Below are 22,998 nucleotides of genomic sequence, written 5' to 3' on the forward strand. Positions count from 1 at the left end.
CGGGGGTTCTCATGAGCGTCGCCTCAACCTACATGGGAATGATGGGAAGTACAGGCTTCGGATTGACTTCGGTCTTTAGACTAGTGGCGTTTGCTTCTGGCGCAGTAAACAACGCTATACTCAAATATTATCACGTAAAATCTAATTTTATTTTTGCAGTATGTTATATAATGCACAACACGCTACATAAACTTTGCATGACTTTGAGATGGAAGCATGGTTTACTGTGGTTTGTCAGCAGGACACACCAGGGTATGCATACTTGTGCGATTCTGTTCCCAATTTAACGCCAAAGAATAATTATTTAGTCATTTTGGAAACAGCAAAACAACCGTGCATGTACTTATATAAAAATACTCATCAAATATTTCTGGAAATAAAAATGTTGTATTGTGACAAAGCGTTGCGCCCTTGAGAGGAATGCTACAAGTGTCGTCTGCTACGACGCCTGCTCGCTGCAAACGCGAGACTTTTCTCGCAGACGACAGGCACTTGCGAACTCTCTTGCTCTTTCGAAAAGGTTGCGTCGGCTGTCACGATTGCTGAACGTCTTCAAGTACTTTTAAGCACATCTGCTGCAGTGCTAGCTAGGACGCTAGTGGCCTCCTACGAGTATGCTTCATCATATTTTATATTGGCGTACCGCTTCCGAAGCGTTACAGCGTGGCTTTGCGGGTACCCACTGTGCGACACTAGACTACAGCTCGGAAGCAGCTATCTTTCCTACCACAAGTAAGTTTGTGTTCTCAAAGTCCTAAAACACGCATGTCAATGAGCACATAAACGAGCACATAATGAAGCCCTCAATAAAATTTGATTTTCAAGCCACTAGAAGTACAACTGTATATGTCTTGTATCAGTAGTGCCTTCTTTGTCCTATTCTGAAGTTTCATAAAGAACGTAACGCTACAGTGTCAACCTAACACACTTAACCAACCAAGGTCCAAACGCTCAAAACATGTTCTTTCAACGTTTATGATGCCGCCGCTTTCTCGTCACGGCTTCGACGCCACACCGCGACACAAGCATCGTCCCAGTCGCTGGCCCAGCTCGCTATCGCCACTCCGAGCAACATAACAAACGCAGAGAGCTTTGCGTTGCACTGTCCCACTGCAGGTTATAGCAATTGCGCTTGGAGCGAAACCAAAACTGCCAAAAAAATACTTGTAGACTAGTTCGCCAGTCTATAGAATGCCAATCCGAAGCCTGTACTTCCCATCATTCCCATGATGGTTGAACGATCGCAGCGCCAGATTTGCCTCTAGGTATACTAATATGAAACTCTATGAGCACGGGATTTGGTACAAAGCAAAATGATGATGATACCGGCCTCTTCGATTTGTCGGGAAAGAGCAACCGAACAGGCCCACTACGTGCCATAGAGTTAATATCTACGTGCACAACCATTATCTAACGGCAAAACGACGCACAAGATGAAAACGGAGGGTTAATAATAAATGATAATACTTTATTTGTATTCACAAGAGTCAAGCATGCAGAGCGGCAGAAGGCATAACGCCCATACCGGAGTGGCTCGCGTGCCCAACCTGTGACACGTAAAATTACTGTAAAGCAAAAACCTTAAATTGCTATTAAAGCTAGAATATTCAAGTTAACTGAATCTAGACTATGAAATAGTCATTAAAGTCGAAGAATGGCATATAATTAGGATGACTGAGGGGTAATGACATGAAGTTTCGACTACTAATTTCTTGCCCTAAATGAAAGATCTAGACGTGTAAACCCTTTTTTTTTGTTACAGGCAGCTCTCGTTTTGTTTCCAGGAGGGTACTATAGTGTCGTGACGTCACGAGTGTGTGTCGTAATACATTGCGACGTTTTGACACTCTTGCTCGGTGATCCGCTATGTCGCTACATCGGTCCTCACAACAAATAACAGCATACGAGGCGACCGAACATAGAGAAACTCTATGACCGAGCAAGCCGGAGCGAGCGTCAACAGACTTGGTTAGAACGTCGCAATGTGGTCGCAATCAGTAACCACAATCCGTGCCATGACGTAACCACACTAATCCTTCTGAGAAACCGAAACTGATGGTCAGTTTTTTTAATTTTTTTTTAAGTCTACAATCTTTGTGTACAGCAAAAACATGAAATGTCGAAAAAGCCGTGCTCACACAAGGGCATAAGAAAATGGCACCTTCATCTCTACAAAAACTCAACTATTATATTTATATTCCAGGAAACCAGGGGCGCTGGCCATATCTCCCTTCTTTATTTTATCATATCCCACACTATCTTCACCAGTGCTAGCTGGTCGTCGGAACCTGTGCTTGAATGTTGTCCACCCACTGCTATTCGGTGGTTACATAGAGTTTCTCGTTGGGAAAAACAAAAAAAGACAAGCGAAAGATCTGTTCTGTATCAGTCTGATAGAGAAATGAATAAAATAGCGCGACTGGCGTCCCTGTGGGTAGAAGTAGTAGCAGCTGCCTACCGCAAGAGATTTCAGCGTCCCAGTGGTTTCAGGTCCAGCCTTTTACCATTCTCTATGCTTACTGTGATAGCGACACATAGGCGAATTTTCGCCCTTTTCAATTTCCGTACGTGCTCGAGGTTGATTGCAGGGAAAAAAATGGAGAGGCTGGAAACCTGAGGAGATTGTAAGCGGTTATCTAAGCGCTATGTAAATTAATATTTGACTTGTGCAAAACCTGGCAGGTTGACAGGTACGTGTTCAAAAGCGTAGGCTTGCTGGATCCGAAAAACAAACTAAATGTAAATCCGAAGGAGCCATGAAGCGCAGTAAGAATGACGTGTTTGTGGCGTTCGAAAACTTAGAACGGACAGACTGCCAATAAATTCATGGGTAGTTTGCGTAGCGCTTGGACAATCACTTAGCAAGAAGAACCGGCGCCCAATTCCAAATAGAAAGAAAGGGACCGACAGATGACAGGAAATGTCTGCATCAGCATTCTTTTCCTTCAGTGAAGCATCACACATTCATAATTTTTGCGGGCACTAGCGGAAGAAATTATGGAAGCCTTATTCAAGAGCTGGTTGACGCCTCCGGAAAACAAAGCTTGTATAATTCAGTTAACGTGCGTAAACGATCTAAGTATCGGTTTCGCTACCTCATTCTAACGCATGACGGAGCGGCCTTTGAGATCTTCAACAAGGCTCGAAGCTCGGAAGCCGTGATAAAAGGCGGACGTGATGCACCAAGTGGGCGAGCGCGGCGAGCTCGATTTTGTTTTGCGATCGCCTCGGCAGTTGTTGACAGATCCCGAAACTATGTTGAAGCGCATAGCACCTGCACGGTAAGGCCGCATTTTTGTCAGTCCGTGCATTATCACAATTTGCACGAGCTGTAACTCCGCAAATATTGGCTGATAGTTTGACAAATAAGCCCGGCAAAAGTGGTTTTCACTGGTCGATTGCCGTCAGCATTATATGGTACCCCAGTCCGCTTTGGTTATCTCGTGCTGCGCCCGTAATCGCGCGAAATCGCTGGATAGTTCTCCTGTTTTTGCTACATTCTGAGCTCTTCGGGAACTTTCGCTCCATTACACGACTCCGTGCGCACGGTGAGTCGGCGTGCGCTGTCTGTAGCGAAGTCGGCGCGATTCCTGCTCTCTTCATAGTTCGTGTTTTGGATGTGCCACGTTTGTTTGAAAGAAGAGTTGGAATACCCCAATCAAGTTCGTTATGACAACGCGACGTTTCGAAGTCGTTACGGCGCCTCAAGTGCTGCCAATGAAAGTGTGGCTCGGCGATGCGATTGTTTTTGTGTACTCGCCTTTCGGTGCTTTCCAAGCTGAATGCGTGACTGCGCTAGCGGCAGTTCATGCTGCTGAAGGTTGGCGGGTCCGACTCCCAGCCGCGTCGGCCGCAGTCCGATGAGAGAAGCTCGTGCGCCGTGGTTTGCGTGCATACACGTTAAGGATCCCCAGTGGGTCTACACTTTGGGGTCATACTGAGAAGCACCACAATTCACCGCCATGATGAGAGGAAGGTTTGTTAATGATAGACTACGTCAAATGACATGCGAGGGTGTTGTCTTCATTGGGACTAGCGCAGGGCGCCAGTCCTACGAAGTGTCCAGAGTCGCAGACGTCAAGTTGCAGGTTTTACAGCGAGCAGATCGCGTATCATGTGGAGACAGTCTGGCAGAGCTCGTTGAAGTAAACATCATACGAGGATTCCTCCTTCTTTTTACTGCCACTCCCAAGTATACTTGTTTTGTATTTTCAGCACACTCCTTGCCTCTCCAGAAGCAATGCTTGCAAAAAATGACATTGCATTCCTGTTGTTCCATCCATGGAGAAGTCATTTTAACACACAAAAACCTTGGAAGTTAAATTTCTGACTGCCGGTTGAGCAAATGTCTCTGTGCTCCGTCATGCCAGGGCAGCCATGGTGAACCAGCGTGGCAGGTCTGACTGCGTGCACATTGACAGGCGAATACAATCATAAATACTTGATTAATTCTGAATTGGAAAATTCTGACAAGAGAGAATCAGGCTCTATGAAGAATGAAACGTTGGTTGAATCGACTAGAAAAACAAGAAAGGCAGCTGGGACTGAGTGTTGGAAGGGCAGTCCCGGCCATGATCAGCATGGCATGTCCGTCCGTCCAGACTGTGAAAGATGAAGGAATTTATGAACTGTTCACAAGTACCGGAATGGGAGAAAACGGCGATGAGAAATCAGCTTCTATGTACCATGAAATGACCACTGAGCCAAAAAAAGAAACCTAGCAGGGGCTGTGTAGCAATTGGGGGTGAAAAAAAAAAGGAAAATGTGGCAGACCAATCTTTTGGAAGGCCCTGAAGCTTGGAGTGGACTTTTGCTGTAAGACATATTTGCTGCTAAAAGGGCACACACAAAAAGGAAAATACGTCGACTATAGCATGGGCAGATCAGATACATTGTCACTTGTGCCATCATAAGCATGTATCACTTTTTTTTGTGTGTCCTTTTAGCAGCAAATATGTCTCGGAAAATACTAAGCCAAGAAGCAGTTCATTTGTGAGTCTTTGATTTGGGTATAGCTTGAAAACATTCGAAATAATCAACTGTACAGTTGATTTCATTTGTAAAGTTAAGCCCAGCAAGGGCGCTTTTTCTTTTGTCAGCTAGGAAAGTAATTTCTTGTTCTTCTTCAAGTCTTGCAGCACTTTAATCTCATTGTCTAGTAAATTTTTGTTATGACAAGAAGGCATCTTACACAGAATTTCACAGCATGTGCCATTTTTTAAAGCGTTGTTTACCATTTCGAGCAGCCGTGATTACCTTAGAGAGGGTGGAACGACATCAGAAAACTTTTCAGCTGAATAAAAATTCATCCTTGTTCACCGTGTTATCAGACTTGAGACCAATGCCTCTTAGGAACAGTAGCTCAGTGATCTAGCTGATAATATGAAGCTTGCAAATCACAGGGCGAGGCCGAATTAATAGATAAACTCGAAGTGCTTGGGCGCTAAATATGACAAATCTGCTCTGCAGAACTCCACAGCACAGATTCATGAAAAGGAATATTGTCATCCACCCGGTAGTAGCATGGAGCTGCAAAGCTACCCTTGCCTGGATGATAATTTTTATTTTGTTGAAAATTCCTCCATTTTGTTGATGTCTGCAGTATTGATCTATTTAATGTTAGATACATTGAGCCGTTATTCCTTTGCCAATAGGAATGCTTCAGGCTGTGCAAGGTGCTGGAATGTTTCAATTTGTCACGAAGACACTTGAAGCATTTTCTGGTGGCTTTTCTTAGTGCCAAGGCGTCACAAGTATCTTTTCTTCAAGTGCCTTGTGCTCTCTCTTAACTCTGCATTCCTTGCAAAGTCTAGACTGTAGGACAACGTATGAAGTGCCAGCTAGCATCAGACAATGAAGAGGTTAAGTTTTTTCTTTGTGGCTATTGTGTGCCACTCGCATTAATCCCAGGCTCCATGTATACTTGCCAGCGCAAACCAGCTTGCTTCTACACACCTATGCGTCACCTACGCTTAGCATGAAATGGCGCTCAGCATCTGTGTAGGGCGTACGCCAGAGCTTCAATCCTGTGTAGACATTTTGGCAGATGTCGCTTTTTACTATGCTCGATAGAGTTTCAAGATTCTTATAGAACTCGTAAAGTATATTGATTTGCTTTTATAAATCTGAAACAAAGCTGGTCTGCACCAGACAGTGACTGCTGAGGCGAAGCAAAACACTCGGACAACTACATTCTATGAATGGTCTTCATCGACCACAAGGCTCCAGGCACATAGCAACATGAGCCAGTGAAAGCACTCGTATCTGACTGGTGCAAATGTCCACGGGTGCACAAACATTCGTAGACATGAGCTGGTGCTTGCCGGCAAGTCTGCGTGGAAGTCTGAGGTCTGGTGGGCTATTTAGTCCTTTCCTATAAGGCAGACCATTGCGAAATGTTTACTTTTGCTTCATCTTTGTCATGTGTCGTCAAAAGATTTAAGTGTTCGCAGTTCATGACTGAACCGGTGTGAATGAGGAGCTTCAACAGCACAATTATAATATAAATACACTGGTTTCCTGATACCCGGGTCCGCATTGTAAAGAATGTGTGTGCACACCCTCTTTTGAAAGAAATGGATGTAGTAAACAAGGGAGATTATAGAAGCCCATGCTATTTACAGGCTGAGTGACAATAGTGTAAGCATTTCTTCCGTCAGCCTCATGAATTTGCTGTTGCTCACTCAATATTCCTAACAGAAGTTGACTGTGATGCGTTGAAAACTTAGCCTGTTCCACACACTTTGATGTTTAGCACTTTTTGTAATTGTTCATGTTGTTTTGATACCATTGCCAATATTTGTTCAGAATCATATTAGAACAAAGCTGCAGTTGTTAGTTAAAGGTCTTGTGTTGTCTTTGTATCGTGGCGCTGTCCCCTATTTTAATGTCATATAAAGTTCAGCATGCATGAAAGGGAAAAATGGTAATCTGACTGTAGCACAAATCTACGAAGGAAACCCATACAGGTTTCTCATACGGAAAGCTTTGCAGTCGAAAAATTCGCCCTGGTCCAGGATATACTGTATGGATGAATTTTTCTTCAACTGCGAAGCTTGCTTTTTGAGAAACTCGTAGGGGTTTCCTTTGTAGCTTCATGCTATGGTCGAGTAGATAAACATTTTTCCCTTTTCAGAACCTTCCTCCACCTTGTGGGCTTCTGTGCAACTGATTTGCTATAGTCAGCATGCTGTGTGCGCTTAGCAGCTTGCTGGCCTTATCTGCATTGTCTACTTCTGCTTAATTTCTTGCAGGTGCCACGACATCATCCCCTAGTTACCAGCCTACAATCGCTCTAAGCCAGAATGTTGTCATATTTAAAGAAGCGCATCGAAGATAACCAAGGCATAAAAGTTAGCAAGCTGCCGGGCCACCTTGCCCAACTGCCGCCAGAAGTACGTGCCAAATATGGTGGTAATGAAGAGGCCATTCGGAGCTTCATACAAAAACATTCTGAAGTGTTTGTGATTGACAAATCTGATCGTGTGTTTTTGCGGCCACCGCCCTCACCGAAAGACACAGCACCTCCTGACGTTGCAACAGATGATGCTGCAGCCCTTTGCAATGTGACAGGAAAAGTGCTGCGCGTATTCCCAACTTTTGGGTTCATAACAACAGAACACCCTATCAAAACGACTGTTTATTTTGATGTTAAGAGTTTCGAAGAAAATCGTCACACCGCTCTGACATCATCTGGCTTAAGTGAAGGTGACTGGGTCACCTTCGATGCAACCAAGTCATTTGGACACAAGGCTGCCTTCAAAGCAACTTGCGTGAAACGCATCGAAATGGAGGCTGCTTTACCCTCTTCAGCGTCGCAGCCGACAAAAGAGCCATCAGTAGACGGGGATGACAGACTCCACAACGAGTCTGGCATTATACACACGGTGAGGCCAGGCTTTGGCTTCATTACGTTTGGCCCGAAGAAAAAGAACTGTGCATTCTTTCACGGCAGTGTTGTGGACAGTGCGCTTGCCAAAGGCCGCAAGAATTTGACTGACATTCTCACAACGAACGACAGGGTCCGTTTTGACGCAATGCCAGACAACAAAGGCAGCAAGTGGTGCAAGTGGAAGGCCACCAAAGTTTGGTGCGTTCCCACAGAAATGGATAGTAAGCCTAACTCGAAAGCCGACAGTGGTGACGAAGTGTTTATGTCTGAAGATGAAGCCGACATCGAGGGGATGCTCAATGATAGCAGTGAATTGGACTCATCTGATGAAGATGTTGGGGATTACCCTGTGGGATGTCCCGACTGGGAAGATCCTCCGAGAATGCCACTAAATCCAGGTGACGGGTCTTCTGCAGAGCAGCCCATGGCATGGTCCGCTCGCCGAAAGCTTGCGGGTATCAAGGGCATCTTCTTCAAGGAATCCGAAAAGGCTGGCCATATCTTCTGGCTGGATGGGAAGGTTGCCGCACGGGTGGTAATCACCATCGTGTACCACATGGGCAGGCAGATCAAGTCCTTCGATGAGCTGCCCTGGAACTCGGATTTTGAACTTGGGGTGGAGGCGTTTTTTGACGCCGTGAAAAGCGACGACACATGGATCGCAACACTTGTGTGGATTGGTGATCGGCCACCCAGACTTGGTGTAGAGAACAGTGAAAACATCTTCAACAACATCCTTGCTCTAGCAACGGGCGAGACGTTCACAGAGAACAAGCACATTGTTGCAACTTGTCGGCCTGTGGCGCCTTCCACCTCTGAGCCGTCGGTTGATATATACCCAGATAGAAAGGGTGTTGTTGTTACGGCAGCCAAGCGCATGGCGTGGTGCCAGGTGCGGGAACCCTCTGGCTGCAGGCAACTTAAGTTCACTTGTCTCTACAGGGATGGCAAGGTGTACACAGATTGTCTGGACAAAGTTCTGCAAGCGGATGACATGGTCTTTGTTGACTACATGGTTGGCACGAGCCATGGTAGAGAAGTGGTGCACTGCTGTCTCGCGTGGCAGGGACAGAAGCCATTGGACGTTGCTTCTTTTAAACCTGAAGACTTTGTCAAGCTGCTAAATGCCAGGGCAGCTGAACACAGCAGCGCCAGCAGCAGCCCTGAACAGCCCTTGTAAGTACTTGATGGTCCATAAATGCTGCAAGTTGGCTAAAACCATGGGCTGTGATAAAACCTTGTTAAATGGCAACTGCAATGAAACTTTACTTTAGTTAAATTGGTTGTAAATGACTAGTGTATGCATTTGTAGCAATCTTGGCAAAGCTGGGGCGCTAGCAATAGCCCAATTTTCTTATTATCAGCCTTTGAATGAGCAGATGATGCATGCAACAGGGGGTTAGTGGATATGATGTGAATGCAAGCAGATGATCTGGCCTCTGAGATTTTTGGCACACTGTGGGCGCCTCCTAATTTTTAAGGTTGTACCCAGGAGCCACGCTGGCTTTCAGTGTTCCTGTTCTGTGTCATTTCCAGTAAGCTGCAGTGGTTCCTTTTTTTTTCTTTCCCTCTCTCTTTTTCCCTGATACAATTTCAAAAACACCTGTTTTTGCTAGCTTTTCGTGACGCATCCCCTCGTACACGCAGTTGGGAATCACATGACATCATCACTGACACTTTTGGCTTAAGCAGCTACCTGTGAAGTCTGTAAAAATTTATTTCTGAGAAATCTGCAAGGGGTTTGTTTGCGACTTCAGGCTACTATCGAGTAAGCGGCTGTTTTTCTTTTTAACTTCCTTCACTTTGCAGATTTCGTCACAACTCATTGGCTACAGTCAAACCCAAATATAAGGAATCCAGATAAAGCAAATTATTCTCTGTATTGAACATGCAAAGCTTATTGACCGACACTCGTGTCGAATAACTCGCTCATGACAAACTACACATTGCATGCTACATCACACATTGAAGGGCGCTCATCGCCAGCGTTTGCATTCCGCAAACATACTCTCTTGAAAAAGTGTGCACCCTTTGGGGCTTACCTTGACCCGCAAGAACAATTGTCATCTATCTAGCACCCATTTCCTTTCCTTAACGCCGCACACCCGGTACTTCCAGGTCACGAACAACGTGCATATTATCAGTGTGATATAGCGTTTTCAACAGGAAAGCAGCAAACACAAACTTCTTAAGGATTGGAAATGCAAGCAAGGCAGGTGACGATTATTGTTGTGGGACAAGATAAGGTGCAAAGGGAGCAACTGCTTTAACCCTTTCAATGCCACTCCCGAGATAACTCGGGCGACCACACATGCACACCCCCTGCCTCGCCCGAGTATACTCGTTTTGGCTTTTTAACTCACTCCCTGCCGCTCCCGATAATACTCGTCTAAAAGAAAAATATACAAGCATGTAGCGCCATCTATGGAGATCCCACATAAATAAAATAAAACCAGTAGGATGATTTTTCAACAGGTGGCGCGCATGTTTCTACGTCCGCGTCGCTTCGTCTTCGTCTCGGCAGAGCAGCCATGGCGAGGCAGCGTTCCACGTGTGTCCGCTCTTTGACGGACGAAGAAATTCAAGAACTGCTTATGAATTCGGACTCCGACGACAGTGACAGCGAGGAAGCAGCCCATCTAAGTGCCTTGTCGAGTGATGAGAGTGATGAAGAGCCCCTACCACCGAGAAATCCGCGAAAGAAGAGGAAACTTGGCGAGCGGGATTTCTGCTGGAAGAAGAAAGAGTTCAAACCCCAGGAGCATGCTTTCGATCCAGCTCACTCAGGAATCTGCAATGACATCACAGCGGCGTCCAGTGAGCTCGAGATTTTTGAAAGTTTGTTCACGCCGGACATTGTGGAAGCAATTGTGGACCAAACGAACATTTTCCAGTGCCAAGTACGTGCCGCGCTGACACCGACGCCAGGATCACGTATACACCAGTGGAAAGATGTGACTCCACGTGAGTTTTATTTATTTCTTGCTGTCGTAATGCTCATGGCTCATGCAAGAAAAGGCAGCATTGCGCAGTATTGGTCCACGGATCCCCTCTTGAGTACACCTGCATTCTCGAAGCTGATGAGTCGCAACCGCTTCCTCCTCATTTTGAGGTTTCTTCATTTCTCCAATAATGAAGATCAGATTCATGGTGACAGGCTGCACAAGGTGCGCTCGGTTTTCTTGACGCTTCGGAAAAACTTTCAAGGTGCGCTATCTCCATACCAGGATGTCTGTATTGACGAAAGCCTGCTTCTTTTCAAAGGGCGATTAGCATTCAAGCAATATATCCCATCCAAGCGAAGCAGATTCGGCCTAAAATCATTCGTACTCTGTGATGTGAAGACAGGCGTAGTGCTGGACATGGTGTTGTACACCGGATCCTCAACTGAGATCAACGATTCTGAGATGGGATATGGAGCCTCAGTTGTTATCACTTTACTGGACAAGTACCTGGGCAAAGGGCACGTCCTCTGGGTTGACAATTGGTACACCAGTCCCGCCCTCTTCACCTACCTTTTCGAAAAGAAGACCAATGCTTGCAGTACAGTCCGGAAGAACCGGAAGGGTATCCCACGCGATGAGAAAAGACTGGAAGAAGGGGAAACCAGCGAGATGTGCAATGATCAGCTTCTCTTCGTCCGCTGGAAAGACAAACGTGAAGTGCTCATGCTCACGACGAAGCATAAGAGTGGCATGGTAGAGTCCGGGAAGGTAGACAGGAAGACGGGCGAGAACAAAAGGATTCCCCTGTGTGTCTCCAAGTACAACATATGCATGGGTGCTGTAGACAAGGTAGACATGGTTGTGACCGTGACCGGCACAGTCACAAGGAAATGCATGAAGTGGTACAAGAAGTACTTCTTTCACCTCTTGGACATTACCATCCTCAACAGCAATTTACTGCAAATCACAGCTTCTGGTAAAAAAAGAAGCATGGCAGACTTTCGACTCGAACTTGTCCGCCAGCTCATCGAGAAATACCACGAAGGAAACTCAAAGCCAAAGGGAGGACGCCCGTCGAAGGGTGAAGATCCAACACGGCTGACAGCGCGCCACTTCCTGTCTCTAATACCACCAACTACCGCGAAGCAAAACCCAACACGAGTCTGCCGCGTCTGCGCCAACACACAGCATCGACCAAAGCAACGAAAAGAGTCTCGCTATCTGTGTTCTAGCTGCCAGGTGCCGCTTTGTGTGGTGCCTTGTTTTGAAGAATACCACACCAAAAAAGTATTCTAAACACCTGGACATCCTAATTAGCAGATAATTATTGCTAATTAGTTGAGTGCCAATTTCTTTAAGGAAAACTGATATCTGTGAGATAATCCAGAATAAAAATGTTTACATGACCTTCAGAGCATTGTAGTGTGTTACTAGCATAAGATTTTAAAGAAACTAATATGTAAAAAAAAACCTGGCAGGGAGTGTGTGGCAGTGAGGAAAAAACCCGGCAGTGAAAGGGTTAAGAGTATAGCGTCCGGGAGAGTTAAATTAGAGTTCTTTTTTTTTATTAAAAAGAAAAATTTTAGAGCATACATCAGAGAACACTCGAAAGTGGGCCAGTAGTGTATTGGAAGCGCACCGGAAGCGAGATCCTATCAAGTTGCCATCTTTAGTGACTCTGCCAAACTTTCAAGGTTCAAATAAAAGGTTACTGCCTGCTACATGTGGCATTGTCTTAAAACAAAGAAATGTAATTCCATCGCAGCTTAATTTTTCCACTGGTGATATAAAAATTGATAGAGAATGAATGCATCACAAAAGTTCTTAAGCTCATTATAAGCGAGTTTTGGAATATATGATTACCTGATATATCAAACCATTTTTAGTACATAATCTTGTTTGCTGCAACCAGGTTTAACTGTTTTCTGAAGTGACTAAGTTTACACGTCAAAATTGTTTGCGAGCAGCAGTCGGGAGTCACTGAGTGGAATGCCTATTGAATTGCAAGAGGCATTCATAAAGTTTGTAATTATCAGTAGCATGTGTACGGAACAGGCCTACACAATAGGCATCAAAATGAGTGCACGTCTGCTTTGTTCTAACAGAATATAAAAATTATGTGCTGTATAGCATCGCAGAATACTGCTAGGGCATAAAAACAAAAATAGCATTGTCCACCGAGAATGTTGGTTGAGGGCAAAAGCTGTTTGGAAATGTTAACATTTTTTGTTGAATCCATGCCCCGTGAATCTCCGATGTTGGCTGCATTTGCTTTTTAAGTTTTTAAGTTTTCTACTTTAAGTTCAGTGGCAGTGTCCGCTGCCTGACGATCTGCGCAGCCCTGGCCGAGATGTCGTGCTGGATGGGAGACAAAAGAATGGTCACCAGTCGCCATCACCAAATGCTTACGCAGAACAGATGTTGGGCGTAGCGGTCGGTGAAGAAGGTGCTGTCGTTCGACAACCGCGGAGTAAGTCTCGTTTTCAGTTTCTTGTCAGTTGCAGCAGCACGCACTCGAAGCAATAAAAGAAAATGGCGTGTACTTGAATAATGTGCAAATGTGGAGGTCCTTGCAAAATAGTGCCTAGAGGGAAATCTGGTGCCACCCGCTGTGAAAGTTTTGTCACAGGCACCGCATCACTACAGGAATGCAGGGATGTGGGTGTGCGAGGCTCGTCTTGAGCGCGCCTTGGCTTAAAACATAATCATTTCCCCCCTCACAAATCATGCTTTCCTAGAATAATATCATTGCGTAAAGTTTTTGTTTGCCTGCAGTATATCATTTCTTATTGTTTACTGGCATTAATACTTTAGCAGTCGCCAGTACTGTTTCTGAGGGAACATCTGCAGGCACTGAATTTTTTGCATTTACTATTAAAAACCATAAGGTCATTGGACTTTGGACAGTTTTGGCCACCAAGCATTGTTTTGCTGAGGATGCGTGGTGCAAATCTGTTGTTGGAACTGCTGCAAGTACCGCTGCAGAAGAGCAAGGAATGGTGTTATCCGTTCCTTGTTTCCGGACGCTGCTGTAATGGTGTTGCTGCGTGTGCTGCTGGGTTTCTTGCAACAACACCGGATGGCGCTCGCCTACGCATATATATCCCAGTAGCCTGGTGGCACAACCCACTGCCCCGTTCCAAAGGGGATGCTCATAACATCCATCCATCCCTCCTGGCCGGTGAGGGTGCGGGCCGGGATGCATAGTTTGTGCGTATGGCACGTGCGGTGTTTGCTTTCCTATGCAACAAAAATGCAGGTGCTGGGCGGTGGAAGTCGCAGGCTGGGCTGTGATAGTGTAAACATTACAATCATCATAATATCCTGAAGAGATCACTTGGAGCAGGCATCTCAACAGCGTGCTGCCCACTTATGCAGAAGGAGAACATAAACACATGGTGGCAAAATGGCTCCAAAGCATGCACTCAGCGTTGAGGACACCCAGACCCGAAAGAAGGGTAGTGCGGAACAGGAGTGTCTTCGCTAGGCAGCAAAACATGGTGCTGATTGCGAATGTATGTATACAATGGGTGCATATAACTTTATAAAATAATTGAATTATGTATAGCCCCATAATTCAATTAAAGTTTAACACTTCTGCCACAATGCGATTTGCCATGTGAGGCAATGATAATGCTCAACTTTCAGAGATTTTGAACAGTGACGCACAGTGCCTCAAGCAAACATGTCTCCCTACATGTTCTATGGACTGTGCAGAAAAACAGCAGTGATGCATGCAAGGTAACATTTAACATCAACTCACCACTCTTGTATTAGACTAAACACTGGAAATGAATTACACATTTGCCGCCAACATCACTGCTAATTATCGTCAGTCAAAGCAAACACTGTACAAAGCTTCGCTTACATTGATTCGCAGTGTCTGTGGGATCTGCAAATTTTTCCATTTCCTGACGAACATCAATTGTTTGTCAGGAACACTTCCCGCCCATCACGCTCAAGGTCTACAAAAAACGTCTGCATGCCTGTCAAAGCAACCAAAACGCATATAAGCACTGCTACGCCTCCCACCATCTCACCCATCAAGAAGGAGCCTGTCAGGTTCCAAAACGAGGGGTTTTAAAATTAATCTTGGTTGGAGTTATCCTTCTCTTTAATTCTCTTCACACTGTATAACATTATCTCCCTACATCAATGAAGAGTGTGTGGGGCTGTTATACTCGTGGACAACTTTCCGTAGCAGTGAAAGGAAAACTACGAAGGCAAAGCATGGGCAAGGAACTGCATGCCTGAAAAAAGTCTCACATTCTAATGTACATTAGTTTAACCTGGGGAAGAGAAAACATTAACATCTTGTTTATGATAGCAAAATAAGGCAAAATATGGCATTGAGTGTTACAATTTGACTTATTTCTATGTTTTTAACTTTTGTGTTTGCTCACGTGGAAGCTAGGCTGATTCAGTATCCATTCCAAGAGTCCAGAAGCACTGTCAAATGTTGCCAGGCTACTTGGTGCAGTAGTACGTGTGCAGAAGCTCCGCCTCTGTAGCTTCCCCTGCCTACCTTTCTGGTTTTAGGATGGATAGTTGGGCGTGTTGGTTAAGCATGATTTCTGAAGTGAAGGCGCTAAAATGACGGAGGACAAAGAAGAAACAGACACACACACACAGGGCGCCACTTCCAACAATGTTTAATTTGGAAAAAACGCCACCGATTTATACTACGAGCGCAATCACAGTTTCTCAGGGCGCATTCGCGTTCAAGTAAAGCAGTTCTTTGCGTGACAGTGATATGGATGCAACACTTACACAGTTATCAGCTGCTTCAATGATTCTTTGAATTGAGGCCAAAAGAATCATTGAAGCAGCTGATAACTGCGTAAGTGTTGCATCCATATCACTGTCACGCAAAGAACTGCTTTACTTGAACGCGAATGCGCCCTGAGAAACTGTGATTGCACTCGTAGTATAATTCGGTGGCATTTTTTCCAAATTAAACATTGTTGGAAGTGGCGCCCTGTGTGTGTGTGTCTGTTTCTTCTTTGTCCTCCGTCATTTTTAGCGCCTTCACTTCAGAAATCATACCTTTCTGGTGTTGCAACTATTCGTCAATCAAGCAATCAATCAAGTTTCTTTTTCCTGTTTGTGGGAAAACTTTTTTCTTTTCTCCCCCGATTTGTAGAGCACCTGTGGCAAAAATCTTAGGATTAGTTTTGTGCACAAAACATTTGATTTTGTGGTCATTAAAAGGGAAAGCGTGCATACATGATGCGATAGTTTTGCACCATCCTGGACAAAGCTTGAATTCATGCTTCGTAATCTGCGCATGTGTTCAAAGCAGTACTGTCACGCACTTTCGAAGTTCTGGAATCTGTACCACCCGCTTCTTCCACGTGGAAGGATGACACTCGGCAAGTAAATACTACAGTTGGTCTCGAAATTATGTCATGGCAGATATTAAAATGTGCTGACGTAGTGTAGCTAGGTGTGATGATGTTGCTAATCGGAAATAAACAAGTGCCGCTGGTTTTTGACTTGCTTTCTTTTTTTCTTCTCTCCTGGTTGTGTTCACATTTGGCAGCCACAGCAATTGCAGAAACATGGCAACAAAAAACGAAAGGGCATGCAAAAAAGGCAGGAGCCTAGATATGATTTTTTTTTTAATGTTTCAGCTACCGTGCCCAAGCAGGATGATGACACTGCACTGAACCGCATATTGGCGCATCTCAGCAATGCCGTGCGAGCCGGGGAGGGCATGCCTCTTGCCAGGCTACAAGGCATCCTCTCACAACTCCCCCCATCAGTCCGGGGCCGTTATGGTGCAACAGTCGAAACCATACGGTTGGTCGCAAGACAGTTTCCCAGCACAATTGTCGTAGGCTCAGACGGCAGGGTGTACACCTGTGCAGGGCCTCGTGCATCCACTAAAAACGATGCATCGATGAGCCATAAGCCACCTGACAAGAAACGCCTCCCAAGTACCAAAGCAGGTTAGTGGAAACAAGTAGGGGTGTGCAAATGTTTGAACGTCCCGAATAATGAAACGCCTAGAGACATGTTCGATTCGGTCTTTGAATTAGACAGGCACTATGTAAATATGAATATTTCTTAAATTGCGTTTGAATATTTTAAAGCATCAAGGGTGCACAATAAACTTCATCCCCGCAGGTATAGTATTGAGATAGAACAAGAACTTGCATAGTGTAGCAACTTACGTCATTCAGGGTGCCAGACTTTATTGGCCATATAGGGATGAGTCCTGTTTATGCAGACCAACTAGTTATATGTACCTAATGCTCTGTTTCTGCTTTCAATGAATAATTCTTCATAACGAGCAATGTAGTGACAGACACTTGCTAATGTTATGAATACTAGGATGTGAACATCATTTCATATCAACTTTGAAAAGCGGCTGTTCATTATGCGAAAAGTATTTAATATTTTATTCGCTTCTGGCTCTATTAGATTCACACTTGATTTGGTCTCATAACTTGCTATACACACACTCTTAGAAACAAGTGTTGCAGTAAACTACATATGTAGGTACTCTTAGTTATTATCACTATTTTGGAGGATTTTGAGAGCTTGCACCTTTTATAGCTTTTAAGAAAATGTCAAGTTGAAAGCATTATTTTAGTACTCCTTTAAACCAGTGCCATGTATAAATGTCACATTACTATGTGGCATTACTATGTGACTATGTGTTTTTACCTTGTTCTCATTTTGCTCATCGTCTTGCATTTCCATCTTCGCTGTGTTTTCCCTACGTTACTATACTATCATGTTGTTTCAAATGGGGGGTAGGGTGTAGTAGCCGTAGGCTTCAGGATATTACATATAGCCAAGTGTTTTTCTCGTTGAGGGTCTGTGTGGAATTTCCACCGCCTCAACTGCTGCTTTCGTCTTCCAGGAACCACCAAACCGAAGCAGACTGGTGCGTGCGCTGTTTTAAATGTAAGAGCACATACGTGTTGCGTCTAATTCCTGCAGACCTCCCTGGCATGGCCTACAGAAACTTGTATTTCCGTGTTCCACGCATGCGCTTTGGGAGCCGAGAAATGCCTGTGTCTTGGCTTCCTTTCTGGCAGTGACCCCCCCCCCCTCCCCTACCCCTGCTTCTGCCTTCGCCAGCTTCGTTGAATGGTTTCACAGGCCTAGCACCTAACCACTTTAAATCTGTCATTCATTTCTCAATGGTTGTGGGAAAACACAGTCTTCAAACGGCAGCATACTTGCCAGCTTTTTACGGTACTTTCACTGCTGTCACATGAGATTGTGATCAGGCCCAGTTCGGATTGAGCTCGACCCAGATAGGGTGCTGCTACATAGTCGCTTGCGATCGCATTCTCGCTCGATCTGGATCCAGATTATCGCAATCTGTGCATTGCAGTCATGCTCCTCAATGACAGTCGTAGGCTGACGTGTGCACCTTCTAGCTTGGTGTGGTGGAAAACGCTAAAAACAAAAAATTAGAGCAGCCCAATAAATGCACGTGCAAAAGCATATATATACAGCATGTTAGACAAATTAGATAAGTGCTTTGGACCTGCTAACAATACCTGAAGTGCTTGAGCCCTCCCAAATAGGATTCGGATCATTGGACCATGCAGCAGTGATCATTGTCAACCGGGATCAGAAATTACTATGTGACATTTGTACAAAATACCAAGATTTTAAGTAGAACTTGTTAACTATTGTTATATTGTCTCTAGTAACGTAACAATTTCCTTTTTGCATCCAGTTGATCGCAAAACTCTGTTTCGGAAGGATGCACGAAAGTACTGTTCTTTAAAAACTGCGTTGTGATGGAAATCTCGCTGTTGCTGATGCATGTGTATGCTTTCAACAAAAATGGCTGTACTACACAAGCAGCAGCAGTGGTTTTATTATTTCGTTTTTATTTTTCGCCGCTCCAGTTGCGTGTGAAACAGCTTCTAGTTTTGAGGCTTTAGCTATGGCTTCCTGGTGATTCAAGAACCTGAGTGGAGATTATATGAATTTTCACAGGCCAGTGCAGAAGAAGTGCCAAGGTTTCCCACGGCACGCACCGCAGAACCTTCTGTCTCTATCTATCCCTGCGTGAAAGGAACAGTTGTCCAAGTCCTAGACTGTATCGCCACAGTCAGAGTGAAAGAGGCAGAAGGCACACGTGACATACAGTTCACAAACGACTGCTTCTTCAAGGACGGCGAGGTTGTTCTGGATAACCTCAGCGAGGTGCTACATGAGGGAGACAAGGTCGACCTCAACTACATGGTTGGAAGCCGGGGTTGTAAAGATGATGTTGTCCACTGCGACCTTGTCTGGCTGGGGCGGCAGCCAGATAATGTACAGTGCCTGGGCCCCGACGAGTTTGCCAAGAGCCTCGGCATCAAAGCGGCCTCCATCGGTGTGAGAGCATCAGCCGACGACCTGCGCAGGCAAGTTGTAGCCTGATCCCCGCTTTGCCACTTTCTTGTGCATGTCTTGAGGGTGACAGAGCAGCGTGGGTTGAAGGCCAACTGCAGCAAAAGTTTTTGGCCACGGAAGAAGCCTAGTTTCAGATGGTGTAAATATCCGGCAGCCTCTGCGGAACTGAATGTGGAAAAACAGGATGGGGCCAAATTCGCCTAGGGACAGATGGGGTCTGACTGCTTGCAGAACCCCAAGATGCCGTTCACAGAACCCAGTTTGAGAACCCATGTGATTTAATGTTTCCCTTTAGCGCCCCTTTCAAAAGAGTACTGGCATGCATCTTCAAATTTGTGGGAGTTCTTCCACACGCATCTTGCATGTAAAAGTTTGACGCTTGGAAACTATCAAGATTGGGAAACACTTTAAAGATCTTATTAAATTTTATAGTACAGTTGCTCTAGAAGCATTGGAACTCTGCCACACTCGACATTACTATTGGGATATTGTGACACAGAGCAAAATTTTCTGATATTGTGTGCCAGTAAGGCTTCACATGACAACATTGCTCGTGAAAAAATAGAGTGCTGCATGCATGCCTGCTGGCTGTGTCCATGTGCAGTGGCAGCGGCAGCGATCGCAGGAATGAAGCAAGTTAGCATATCATGACGTTATGACGGGCCTGCCTCTTGGGTGGTGAATCTGAAACTCGCCAGAAAAAAGTAGCAGTGTAGCAGTAGCACTCTTAGCTTGCCAGTATGTTCCCTAGTGTTAAGAAATTTTGAACCGTCGCTTTAAACACACACACGCAAAAAGGAAGATAGCAAGTCGAAAGTCACCTGTGAGTACCTCCTCGAAGGAACACTAAAGAGAGACATTAAGTCAGTTTAAACTGATTAAGTGTTCCTTGAAAACTCTTTTTCTGTTAATTTCACGATAAGAGGAGGATTAAAGGGACACTAGATTAAAAGATTAGGCTTCTGTGATAAGAAATCGTCATGCATAGTGAGAACAGAGCGCTTGTACGCGACAAAAAATGGTGAATAGAGAAAACTGCGAGTGGCGCCTCTTGTTGTGGACTAGGTACCTCTCATGCGACATCAACAATGGCCAGTTCACATAGAGCGCCATCTTGGTGCGGGCAGTTGAAATTAGGGAGCAACAGTGAGACCTTAGGTGATATATTGGCATGCAGAAAATAGTGGCATACTTCTAGATGAATAGTCTATCGGATCTAACGCGGGGTAATATTTTCCTTGAGTGTTTCGTTAACCCTTTAAGGATGGAAGGCGAGCTCAACTCGTCAAGCGAGAACTTCCAAAATAAAGACGAACAATGAGACCAGCTTGTCCAATGCGCTTTTTGTTTTTCGTGCAGGCCTGAAGACTACTTGAACTGTGGTGTTGCTCTGTGCTTCCTGATTGCATGCTTTATTTTGCAGCCAGCAGCAAGGTGCCCTGCTGGAGAGCATCTCAGGGAACCATGCCGACTCCTCCGTGTCACGCCGAACTGTGCCTGCAGAACTGTGCCACATCACAGAGAACTTTGCATCGCAGCCAGAAACTGATGGAGCTGATGCAAACCAAGCAGCAGCTGGTCCTTCATTCGAGCGACGACCCGAGCAGCTTGTAGAAGAACCTCAAGTAGTCCCCACAAAATCAGGTTGGACAATTTGTGTGAGGCTTAAGAGGCAGGGTTTGTACACCTTGAAAACCCTTTAATTGGGGGGGGGGGGGGGGGGGGGGGGGAAGAGATTCAAGGGCTTTTGAAACTTGAAAATAAATGTGCTCCTTGAGTTCTATGAAAACTGGATTTGGCGGCAACTTCCCAACATACTTCGCATTGGGGCTATGTCATGGACACTGTCTATCTGGAAACTATCCTAGATACTGTCTTTTGGGAGTGTCACTAAGCTATGCAATGTGACAGCGACCCTTTCCATTGGCACATACCCTCTCCTGCATGCCGCGCCCTTGTGTTATCAGCGGCGAGCAGTGGCACTGTGTAAATACTGCACAAAGAATTTTTAAAAATGTGATTCCGAACCATCTTCTGCATGCCAGGTGTGTCCAAGGCCACCCAAACCAAGACCCTATCGGCTCCCTCCTGCATCTTGTGCAAAAGAGCTAATCGCGACCAAGAAATTCGATTCCAATTTGGCTCGATTGCGACCGAAAATCCGCTGCGTCATACCCTTATTAGACTTTTGTAGAGCTGTGCTAGTTCAGCTCCTTTTTTTTTTCTTTCTTTTAAAGATTTTATGAAGTCACTTTTACTGAATTACCGCTTATGTTGAATTTTTTCGCTGTCCCATTCACTTAGATATTAAAAAGTTTACTGTATTTCCATAAATTCTTTTTCTTCAGTTGGGTGATATTTGGCAATTTTTTGTAGATACTATGAGACTAAAAATTAAATTTCTCCTTCCTCAGTCGGTACGTTTCAGATGTATTGAATGCTACAAATTTCGTTCAAATCGGTTGAGCAGTTGTCTGAGAGAATTTCCGCATTTTACCTGTACTATTTTGATTGGAAAATCGGATTTGGTCCTGAGCTAAAGCCACCTCTTAAGGGGGGACGAGGCACCTTAAATTACTTTTTCATTTTTTTTAAACAATTTTAATGAAATTTGCACAGTTTAATCTATTTTTTCCAGCTGATCTCAGAAATGCAATGATTTTTTTCCTGTGATATATATATTCAATGATATCTAAAGGATGATTTACTTTGTTTAGGGCCTAATTAGCTAATTAACAGCAACTTGCACAGTAACATACGACACACTGAATCGATTCTGAATGTTCAGTGTGTTGTAAGCTATAAATCGTTATATGTTGTCAAACTTGGTCATAAAAATGTCAACCTTGATAATAGAAAAATATCAAGTCGAGCATTTGTTATGACCAAGTTTGACAAGCCATAACTTTGCTTCAAAATGGGCCTAAAACAACCATTCATAGCTTACAACACACTATGAACACTCAGAATTGATCCAGTTTGCTTTACGTTGCCGTGCAAGCTGCTGTTAATTCGCTATTCAGGCCTTAAACAAAGAGCATCCTATTTTGGATATAAAAAAATATTTATCATAGACAAAAATTATTTCATCTTTGAGACCAGCTGGTAAAAATACATTAACCGTGCAAATTTTATTCAAATTGTTTAAAAAAAAGTTTTTTGAAGTGCCTTGTTCCCCCTTAAAGCAGTGCCGTAACAGTCTTTAACTTTTAATGAGTTTGCACTATTTCATTCTTGTGTGTGTGGAAGTATCCCTGGTGGGCTGTAAATAGCAATTGTACCTAAGAATATTTTGTGATTCAGCTTTAACTCTTTTCATTCATACTGCGAGGCCAGAACCTGTCTTATTAGTCCATCTATGTAAACACGATAGTGAAATGACAAGGTAACAGTCGCAATGGGAGCAAAATGTAAACACCATGTATTCTTTAGAGCCATTGTGATTATTATTGCTATTACTGGTTTTCTTTGTATAAGTGATCTCTAACAGATTACGGCTGTTTATTTAATGTGCAGCATGGGAATTGGATACAAGTGAGCTGCTAGCCACCGGTAGTGTCTAGGTGCATTAATTCGGTCAAGATATTGTTTTGTATCGCAAACGCTAGTGTACCACGCCAGTATTGCATATTGTACCACACTGGTGAAGTTTAGCGTTCACATAGCTATTCTTAAATTTGCAGTTATCGGGGTGAAAAGAAGGTTTAAACCCTATGTAGTCCATTTTCAATCCAAACTTCTTTACAGGGGGGTAAGGAAGTTTGGATTGGCCAAATTACTGACTACGTGGTA

At 44.5% G+C, this 22,998-nt stretch overlaps 1 protein-coding gene across 3 annotated transcripts in view; it reads left to right on the top strand.

Moving 5' to 3' along the window:
• The first annotated feature begins 711 nt into the window (after nt 1–711).
• Nucleotides 712–22,998, top strand: part of LOC135896509 (uncharacterized) — a 31,224-nt gene continuing 8,937 nt past the window's right edge. Inside the window, exons 1-7 of one of the 3 annotated variants that reach the window (XM_065424936.1) lie at nt 712–732; nt 7,254–9,067; nt 13,176–13,306; nt 16,470–16,787; nt 17,708–17,751; nt 18,805–19,221; nt 20,634–20,850. In XM_065424936.1, coding sequence (XP_065281008.1) covers nt 7,305–9,067; nt 13,176–13,306; nt 16,470–16,787; nt 17,708–17,751; nt 18,805–19,221; nt 20,634–20,850 — 2,890 coding nt within the window. In that variant the 5' untranslated portion in view covers nt 712–732; nt 7,254–7,304. Of the gene's footprint in view, nt 733–3,155; nt 3,282–3,399; nt 3,549–7,253; nt 9,068–13,175; nt 13,307–16,469; nt 16,788–17,707; nt 17,752–18,804; nt 19,222–20,633; nt 20,851–22,998 lie in introns of those variants that run through there. The other 2 variants (XM_065424934.1, XM_065424935.1) reach the window with 2 other exon arrangements.

Source organism: Dermacentor albipictus, chromosome 6 (assembly GCF_038994185.2).
Source record: "Dermacentor albipictus isolate Rhodes 1998 colony chromosome 6, USDA_Dalb.pri_finalv2, whole genome shotgun sequence".
NCBI classification, from domain to species: Eukaryota; Metazoa; Arthropoda; class Arachnida; order Ixodida; family Ixodidae; genus Dermacentor; species Dermacentor albipictus.